The following is a 10,185-nucleotide window of genomic DNA, read 5'->3' as shown; positions in this document are numbered from 1 at the left end:
CGAGCAGGGTGTTGACTGGTGCTAGCGGGCTGCGGGGGCGGGGAAGTGGCGGCTGAAGCGCCGCAGGCGGGCCTCCCAGCCGCCGTGTGAGTGGGAGGCGGCGGCGGCTGTGGCTGCAGCTGGGGTGAGGCGCGAGGCGGCGCGCTCGACGGCTGACTGGAGCAGCGGTAAAGGCGGGGATGGAGAGCGAAGGTTTGGGGAGTGGGAAAGACTGGGTCATGGGCAGCCCTGGCCACTAGGAGACGGAAATGCGGGATCGAGGGAAGGGAGGGTTATGGCGTGTTTCGGGGCGAGGGAAGGATGTGGGGCGCAGGGGCGAGAGTCGGAGCCCTGGGCTGTGAGACGCCGCTCGGGGGCAACTTGACCCACTGGGAACTCGTAACTATATCTGAGGAAAATGCTCCGGTCACACGCTTAGGCCACAACGGACCCGGTGCAGGAGCGTTTGTGTTTGCCCTGAGTCAGTTCACACTCGTCCACTGGGCCTTTTTGAGACGGAGAGCTGCCATCCATGTATCACTTTGCCTTTAACTTTCCCCAGCTTTTTCTTTAGTTATCGCTAATAGGATGGCTGTTGACAGTTGTCAGAATAATACTTTGGGGTTTTTGTTTTTCCAGTATCCCTCCTTATTCTTTAATGCAGGTATCATCGTGGGGGTTGGCTGGAGACCCCCATTAGAAGGATTGACTTTTAGACCCTTGTTTTGAGAGAAAGGGGTTGACGCTTTTTTTTTCTCCTGAGTTTAAAATAAAACGTACCAAGGATGAGAACATTGAGCTGCTTCGATTCAAGCATGTCACCATGTTGTAGGTCCTTGGTAGGTTCTGGTTATTAGGAGATACTGGAATGAGTTATCTATGCTTTCATGAAGCTAACAATGTGATTTGACTCCTGATCACATCCTGTTTGACTCCTGTCATTTTAAATGATAAAGTAAGCCTTAGCAATGCATATCAGATAGTTGTTGGCAATTGTTCAATACAAATGTCAGGAAATTTCAAAGTTAGCTTTTACTGAAAACCGTTATCTAACCACATACCTCACTCAGCAATGATCCTCATCTCCTCTTCTTAGCTTCCCCTAGGAACTGTGGTCTTAAGTTCTAGTCTCTTCCTCCTTCCCATTCAATTTTTAAGTAATAAAATCAAACACAAACTAGCAGTCAGTACTACGCAGTTATCCCCGTTTACATTATATTATTTTCCATTTCTCTTTAAGAGAAACCTACAACTGAAAGGATATGAAAATTGTGAACAAAACCATAGTGACAGATCAAGTAAATTCTCATTTTTGAGACATCAGCTGATAACTAGCACAAATTCATTTGTAATGTCTGAAGAGGAGTTAGTGAAATTTACCTTTTGCTTCAAATAGAAGTCGGCCAAAAAAAGCCACGTCTGTAATCTCAGCTACGCCCGATGATTGTGGGAGTTCAAGGCTGCAGTGAGCTATGATCATTCACTGCATTCCAACCTGGGTGACAGACCAAGGCTCTGTCTCTATCCAAACAACAACAAACTCTCCAATTCGTCTACTTTCCATCTCCATCATTGACACCTGCACTAGTCCCTGATTGGTCTCCTGAAGCTACCGTTGCTGCCTTCAATTCATTCTCCTCACCACGGACACAGATGTTAATCAAGAATGACAAGCATGGCATGTGTGAATGAAGGCGTATTGGGGATCCTGTGGAAGCGCATAGCAATGTAACTCAACCCAGTGTAGGGGATCGAGATTGAGGGGCCTTGGCTGCAGAGGCCCCTCGGCACTTGATAGTGTCAGAACTGGAAAACAAAAGTTCTGCTCATCCTTTGGGCCTCTGTAAAGAGGTGTGATTATGACTGGCCATGAAAACAGACTTATTTCCCTTGCACACTGTATTGTGTAGAAATGACTAATTAGCGGTGTGACCTTAGATCAATACTTTTTTTTCCCTGAGCCTCAGTTTCCCAAATTGAACATTATTAATGGAATCAAATTCTGTAGTCCCTTCTAGTTATAAAATCTTTTGATTTCTATGCCCCATAAGCATGAATTATGGCCAGAAAGGTGTTTGTAGAAGCAAACAGCATGAAAATACAGATCAAGTTCATTCTTGTTCATAGGGCTAGATTTCAGTTTCCCAAAGCCTTTAAGACCTAAAGACTCCTGCCCGTCAGGATCTTCCATGCCAGACAAGAAACTCCATGAAGGCAGCTGCCAAGTCTATCTTGACTGTTGTGTCCCCAGTGCCAAGCACACATCAGAACTCGATACTTATTGGCTTGAATAAATGTCCATTTACTGCAGTTCATTCATGTAGTATTGGTTTGCAGAAGGAAAATGAGTTGTATTGTAATGAGATGATTTTCAGCTATGCACCATCTAAGAAATAAACCTTAAGGTTCTAGCTCCTTTCAGCTGTCACATTGACCAAGAATTTATACAGTCGTCTCTCCCTTCATTATCTGCAGGGGATTGGTTCCAGGAACCCCACAGAACCCAAATCCATAGATTCTCATGTCCCTTGTATAAGATGCATAGTATTTGCATATAACATACACACATCTTGCCCTATACTTTTTTTTTTTTTAAGCCCTTCAGGCAAATTCTCACTCTGTTGCCCAGGGTGGAGTGCAGTGGTGTGATCAGTTTACTGCAGCGTCCACCTCCCGGGCTCAAGCCATCCTCCCACCTTGGCCTCCTGAGTAGCTGGGACTACAGGTGTGCACCACCACGCCCAGCTAGTCCTTTGGGCCTCTGTTAATTTTTTTTTTTTTTTTTTTGTAGAAACAGAGTCTCACTGTGTTGCCCAGGCTAGTCTTGAATACTCGATCTCAAGCAGTCCTCCCACCTCAGCCTCTCAAAGTGCTGGGATTAACAGGCAAGAGCCACTGTACCCAGCCTGTTTTGGTGTTTGTTTTCTAGACTATGAAGGTTTCCAAGTAGAAATTCTTCTTCCTCCTTCTGTCCCCAACATGCTCAGCACATAAGAAGGAGGTAGCACTATTTAACCAAAACGCATTAATAATGGAGACAAGCTAGGAACTTGAGTGGTCATATAAGAAAATATCTAAGTGGGCACGGTGGCTCACGCCTTGTAATCCCAGCACTTTGGGAGACCGAGGCGGGGGGATCACGAAGTCAGCAGTTTGAGACCATCCTGGCCAGTATGGTGAAACCCTGTTTCTACTAAAAATACAAAAATTAGGCAGGCGTGGTCGCGGGTGCCTGTAGTCCCAGCTACTCATTAGGCTGAAGCAGAAGAATCCCTTGAACCCGGGAGGTGGAGGTTGCAGTTAGCTGAAATCGTGCCACTGGACTCCAGCCTAGGCAACAGAGCGAGACTCTGTCTCAAAAAAAAAGAAAAAAGAAAATATCTGAAGTAATCAGGGGACAAAAGAAGTCAAATCCTTTCTGGAATAAACCAAGAATAAACCATCTCAATGTAGGAAAGTAGCAGTTTGGGAAGTATGTATTCAAGAATTACTTAAGCCAAAAATCTCCTTTATGAAACAATTTGTTTCCTTTGGTATATACAAAGATGCTTATATAATACCATCCAAATTTTCAGGGTGGTGAAGGGTTTTATTTGCAGCCTATTTAAAAAAAGAGAAGCTAATGTTTATCCAATGAGTTGGAGAAAGAACCTCATAAATGAAAGCAAACAGCCTACATTAAACTCAACCCTTTCTGTCCTACATTCTAGAAAGGTCAGGAGAGAACAGTATTCCCTCAGATTGATAGTCTCTAAAAATGATATACTGAATTTACCGAGTAATGACCCAAAGTAGACAACGCACTTGAAAAGAGGTACCCATCCCCCACCCCAGTAGTAAAAGGCGGTTTTATTTTTTGCTCAGGCTGCGAGTCCGGGCAAGAAGGTGGATTAAATTTGTTTAAAACCAGAATATAGAAAAAATAGATTTGGCAAACTTCTGGTAGTTCTCTGAAGAACTTTATTCAGTTCTATTGATCAGTAAAACTCTGAGGCCAGATGCAAATTCTGGTCATCTGTATGACAGTGTAGTAGTCTCCCCTTCTCTGTGGTTTTGCTTTCACTTACCCATAGTCAATCCTGGTCCAAAAAGATTAAATGGGAAGTTCCATAAATAAACAATTCTTTTTTTTTTTTTAGTAGAGACAGGGTTTCACCGTGTTAGCCAGGATGGTCTCGATCTCCTGACCTCGTGATCCACCCGTCTCGGCCTCCCAAAGTGCTGGGATTACAGGCTTGAGCCACCGCGCCTGGCATAAACAATTCTTAAGTTTTAAATTGTGCACCATTCTGACTAGCATGGTGAAATCTCCATCCTGATCCAGATGAGAATCCTGCCTTTGTCCAGCATATCCATGCTGTATATGCTGCCCGCCTCTTAGTCACTTAGTAGCCATCTTGGTTATCACATTGAAAAAACCTATAGTTTTCAGTACTCCAAGGCATCCACTGGGGTTCTTGGAACATATTTCTCGAGGATAAGAGAGGATGACTGTTGTAAGAAACCTACCTCTAGCCTCCCTTACCTGACTCTATCTGCTCCTCAGTGAGATTTCGGTGCTAGATGTTCTCCTTTCTCTCTTCACTCTTCCTGATCGGCTGTGCTTTCCCTGAAAGCCTAAGTTTTATTCCACAGTAGGTTTTGTATTAGTGAGTATGTTTTTAGCCTTACCAGGATAAAGCCAGTTTTTCCCCCCAAGGTGAAATACATTTTTGTTTATTATAATTATTTGGGTTGAATTTTTGTACCTGGAGGCAAATTATAGCAAAGTTACATTTACTCATTTTTAAGCAAATCTCATTTAAAGCCAGCTTGCTTTATTCTACTTGATCGTAATATCTAGAAATACAGGTATTTAGTTTTCAGTTTTTTATTACCTATCTTTAGTTTTTTTAGTCTTCAGTGTTTTTTTAACCACCTACAATACTTTCTGTCAGTATTAATTTTGAATTGGATATGTTAATCAAAATAAAGAATAAAAATACAGGTGCTGTTACCCTGAGAGTTTAGGTAAAAAGAAGGGTGGGGAAGGATTTCTAAAATCACTTTACAAGGTTTTTTACACGCAAATAATAACCCAGACTCTGGGTTAGAGATTAGATAACCTATTCAAGCGTGTGTACTCTTCTATAGGATTAATATTTCCTACTTTACAGGGTTATATGACTATTAAATAAAATTATGTAATGTGCCTGGCATAGTAGCTACTCAACACATTTATCTTTTCATTTTTGTGTCTTTGGTGCCACAATAGCATCTAGCACATAGTACTTACTCCAGCTCTTGTGCTGAGAATAAACTGAATGGACAATGGCAAATGCAGGAACGTCATTAGGCAATGCAGTAATCTAGGGAAAAGATGGTATTTTAGAGCAGGGTCATAGAACTGCAAAGAGAAAAAGTGGTCAGATTCCAGATAATTTGAAGGTAGAGCAAATAAGATTTGTTGACAGGCTAAGTGTGCAGTGTGAGAGAAAGGATGACAAAGTAAGAGAATGCAGTCGAGGCGGAGCACAGTGGCTCACCCCTGTAATCTCAGCACTTTGGAAGGCTGAGGTTGGTGGATCACTTGAGCCCAGGAGTTCAAGACCAGCCTGGGCAACATGGTGAAATGCTCTCTCTACAAAAAATACAAAAATTAGCCAGGCGTGGTGGCATGCACCTGTAGTCTTAGCTACTGGGAGGCTGAGAGGTGGGAGGATTGCTTGAGCCCAGAGGTTGTGGATGCAGTGAGCCATAGTTGCACCACTGCATTCCAGCCTGGCAACAGAGAAAGACCCTGTCTCAAAAGAAAAAAAAAGGAATTGCCATTTGCTGAGATGGCAAAGATTATGGCAAGGGGGTGAATCGGGAGCTCAGTGTTAAGTTGAGATGTATATTAAACATCAAATGGAGATCCATGTAGGCAGTTGAGAAGGGTCCTACATGGATCTATTAATTTGGAAGTTATCAGCATATAGATAGGAGTTAACGCCAGTCTGTGAATGAGACTTGAGATCACCAAGAAAGTGAGGTAGAACAGAGAAGAGGGCAAAGGACAGATCCCCGAGGCACTCCAGTGTTTAGAGGATAGAAAAATGCGAAGAAATCAGCAACTGGGAGACTGATGGAATAGCCAGAAAGGAAAGAGGAAAACCAGGAGGGTGTGCTATGGAGAAAGTGTTTCAGAGAAGAGGGAATCACCAGCTGTGCCAAATACTGTGGGGACATCTGGTGAGATGAGAACTGAGAATCAGTCTTTGGATTGAGCAATGTGAAATCATTGGTGACCCTGATGTGAGCAGTTAGAGTGGATTTAAGAAGAGAACTTGAGGACAGATATATTGACACTCAAGTTTTCCTTTAAAAGGAAGAAAAGAAATGGGAAGTAGTTGAAGTGAAATCCAGGGTTTTCTTTAAGAACGGAGAATGTTTGTCTGCTGATGGGACTGTCTAGTAGAGGGGAAAGAAAATGTTAATAATGCAGGAGAAGCAAGGAGAACTTGTGGAGCAGTGCTTTTATGAAAGACTTCAGTGCTAGGAGCAGAGACAGTTCATCTGTGGTCACAGGAGAGAACAGCAAGCATTTAGGCACAGGTGGAGGTAGGTGGGAAAATGTGTAGAAGCTTGTGGATATTTTCTCTGAATGCTCTACTTTCTCAGTGAAATAGAAAGCAAGGACCTCAGTTGAGAAAGGTTGGAGGAGGCAGCATGAGAGGTTTGAGTGGAGAGGGAGGCTGAGAAACTATGTGGAATAAGGAAATATAATGAGGAACACATTAAAGTTTGCTTGGCAGCAAAATGAAGATACAGTGTCAGAGAGAAACTCGCACGAAAGCCTGTAGGAAGGCCATTACAGTGGTCTAAATAAGATTTGGGCTTCTCAATCAGGCCAGATGCAGCATTGTTGATGTTATTAACATATAGGTAGTAATTGAACCCACATATGTGGATGAAATGGTCTAAAGAGAGCAGAGTGACATTAACAATTGATGGCACAGGATGAGAAGCCCAAACTTGGAAGGACCCTCCAGGGAAATAAAAGGAAACCAACAGAAAGAGGGCACAGAAACCAAGGAAAGAGTTTTGTGGAAGGAGTGGCTACCTTCCTGCTACTGCAGAGAGATGGATGAGATAAGGCTCCATGCATGCCCTCTGGGTTGATTATCTGGGAAGTTACAGTTTTGGTGATGGAGTAGGGAAGAACCCCATTTCACTGTTCATTAAGGAGTAAATAAATAGAAACCAAAAGTAGAGACAGTAAATGAAGACTGTACTTCCAACAAAGGTAAATAGTAAGGCCTTTACTAAGCCTGGAATGGTATTACTTGCAGAGGCAGCAGCTTCTGGAAACCCCTGGAGGCATAAAAGGACTTAGATAAGTAATTTTAAATAATTTAATATGAAATCTAAGTATATATATTTTAAATATTTGATTCATTTAGTTGTTTTTTTTTTTTTTTTTTTTGGTTTGTCTTTTAAAACTGATCAGTTCTCCTTGGGTGGGGAAAGTGAAGTATGCTTCTATTTAATTCTATGTGTACCTTAGCTAACTTTAAAAAAATACCCTGAGCCCTTTTTATATGAAATAAATTTTGAAATTGCTGAAGCTCTTGAAATTGGAAGGTAGGCAGTAGTATTCTTTTCAATAATAATGTGCTCCCATGCCTCTCTGCTATTCATACAAGTATTGGATGAAAGCTCCCTCTTTTCCCTGCTTTGCTTGTTTCAGGATGTAAGTCAGAGTACAGCAGAAAATGTCCACTGAACGAACTTCTTGGACAAGCCTGTCCACCATTCAGAAAATAGCCCTGGGCCTTGGGATCCCAGCCAGTGCAACAATTGCCTATATCCTATACCGCAGGTATAGGGAAAGCAGAGGTATGTGAACCCTATGACTGTACATGTGAAAATGTTCAGACATGCTCCTGCCTTGTTAAATTGAAAAAAAACTCTTTCCTTGCCAGGTATTGTGTGGGTTTTTTGTGGGGTTTCTGTCACCTAGCTTGGAGTACAGTGGCACAATCTTGGCTCACTGCAGTGTCGACCTCCTGGGTTCAAGCAGTCCTCCCACCTCAGCCTCCAAGTAGCTGGGACCACAGGCGTGTACCACACTCCTGTATTTTTTGTAGAGATGGGGTTTTGCCATGTTGCCCAGGCTGGTCTTGAACTCCTGAGCTCAAGGAACCTGCCCACCTCAGCCTCCCAAAGTGCTAGGATTATAGGCATGTGCCTCCATGCCTGACTCAGGTATTGTGATTGGCTTTCTGTGAGGAATCTTTGACTAAAATTATTTAGTCTTTTTTTTTTTTTTTTTCTTTGATATGGAGTCTCACTCTGTTGCCCACCCTGGAGTGCAGTGGAGCAATCTCGGCTCACTGCAAGCTCTGCCTCCTGGATTCAAGCAATTCTTCTGCCTCAACCACCCTAGTAGCTGGGATTACAGGTGTGCGCCACCACTCCTGGCTAATTTTTGTATTTTTAGTAGAGATGGGGTTTCACCACCAGCGTGGCTGACCTCAAGTGATCCACCTGCCTTGGTCTCCCAAAGTGCTGAGATGATAGGCGTGAGCCACCACACCTGGCCTAGTCTTTGCTATGTTCTTACATAGCAAAGTAAGCCAGTCTATGAAATGAACTCATAACTTCATTGATGTGTTTTATTCAGCAACATCAACATAGCAAAGAGTTCTTTTTTAATTTCTGTACTCATCTTTTTTCTATATTCCTGTTCCCTAGTTGTTAGTAGAAGGCACTTACCTCAAAGGCTGGATCTAATAGGACCTAGAGAAATGACTTATGTACATATCAGTCAGGAGAAGTTCTGAGCCTAATGGACCCCTCAGACAACCTTTGGCCTTCATTCTTCTCCAGTAGTCATGTCTTAGGAGAAGTAATTTGCCCAGACCCCAGCTCCTCTTTATTGCAGAGTCTGTTTTTCCCATTTTAGCATCTCAAACAGTGTCCCAGAGAAAATGCCCATCTCTGATCTTTTGGGACCTTCTAATTCCCGTTCAGATGCCACTTTTCCTTGTTACTATGGTTGAGATCCTCACTTTATCTCTTGGATCAGTGTCTCTTTGACAGCCAGATTCTGGGGAGGACTGGTAGTTAGAATAGCTTTGGGTGTTACCTAAGTCTGATCTGATGAACAACGATCTGTGCAGAAGAGCGGCTGACATTTGTTGGGGAAGATGACATTGAGATAGAGATGCGGGTTCCCCAGGAGGCTGTGAAGCTCATCATTGGCCGGCAAGGAGCCAATATTAAACAAGTAAGTGTCTGAGCAGGCAGTCTGCTTTCCCAAGGATTGATTCTGTTTATTGATTTCTTGTTTCCTTCCACTGACCCCATATCACAAAACATTCCCATACTCTGTGTGTGTGTGTGTGTGTGTATGTGTGAAAATATATATATATATATATATATTTTTTTTTTTTTTTTTTTTTTGAGATGGAATTTCGTTCTTGTTGTCCAGGCTGCAGTGCAATGGCATGATCTCAGCTCACTGCAACCTCCACCTCCTGGGTTCAAGTGATTCTCCTGCCTCAGCCTCCCGAGTAGCTGGGATTACAGGCACTCACCACCGTGCCCGGCGAATTTTTGGTATTTTTAGTAGAGATGAGGTTTCATCATGTTGGCCAGGCTGATGTTGAACTCCTGACCTCAGGTGATCCGCCTGCCTTGGCCTCCCAGAGTGCTGGGATGGCCCAGCCACTATGTATATTTTTAAAAGAACAAATAGAGGAACTTTTTAGCTAACTAAACTTTTTGGACTTTCCTTCTAGAGAAGAGTACTTCTCCGTAGAGAAAGGATGACTTAGTTTGAAATACGGGTTTTTGACTGGGTGAATGTCAGCATGTTATAGCTTGAATTTTCTTCTTCTTCTTCTTCTTCTTCTTCTTCTTCTTCTTTCTTCTTTCTTCTTTCTTCTTTCTTCTTTCTTCTTCCTCCTTCCTCCTTCCTTCTTTCTTCTTCTTTCTTCTTCTTTCTTCTTTCTTCTTTCTCTTTCTTCTTTCTTCTTCTTCCTTCTTCTCCTCCTCCTCCTCCTCCTTCTCCTCCTCCTTCTTCTCCTTCTTCTTCTTCCTTCTTCTTCTTCCTCCTCCTCCTTCTCTTTCTTCTCCTTCTTCTTCTTCTTTTCTTCTTCTTTTTTAGACAGAGTCTTGCTCTGTCGCCCAGGCTGGAGTGCAGTGGCGCTATCTCAGCTCACTGCAAGCTCCGCCTCC

At 42.9% G+C, this 10,185-nt stretch overlaps 1 protein-coding gene across 6 annotated transcripts in view; it reads left to right on the top strand.

Annotated features, from left to right (window-relative positions):
* Nucleotides 1-10,185, top strand: part of TDRKH (tudor and KH domain containing) — a 21,406-nt gene continuing 11,221 nt past the window's right edge. For 3 of the 6 annotated variants that reach the window (XM_009181271.3, XM_017947098.3, XM_009181262.3), the window contains exons 1-3: nucleotides 48-167; nucleotides 7,691-7,839; nucleotides 9,126-9,232. In XM_009181271.3, coding sequence (XP_009179535.1) covers nucleotides 7,716-7,839; nucleotides 9,126-9,232 — 231 coding nt within the window. In that variant the 5' untranslated portion in view covers nucleotides 48-167; nucleotides 7,691-7,715. Of the gene's footprint in view, nucleotides 193-7,690; nucleotides 7,840-9,125; nucleotides 9,233-10,185 lie in introns of all 6 variants that reach the window. The other 3 variants (XM_003892613.4, XM_003892611.4, XM_003892612.4) reach the window with 2 other exon arrangements.

This window comes from Papio anubis, chromosome 1, assembly GCF_008728515.1.
Source record: "Papio anubis isolate 15944 chromosome 1, Panubis1.0, whole genome shotgun sequence".
Taxonomy (NCBI): Eukaryota; Metazoa; Chordata; class Mammalia; order Primates; family Cercopithecidae; genus Papio; species Papio anubis.
The sequence above is the reverse complement of the archived record's forward strand: the minus strand, read 5'-3'. Positions and strand labels throughout refer to the sequence as shown.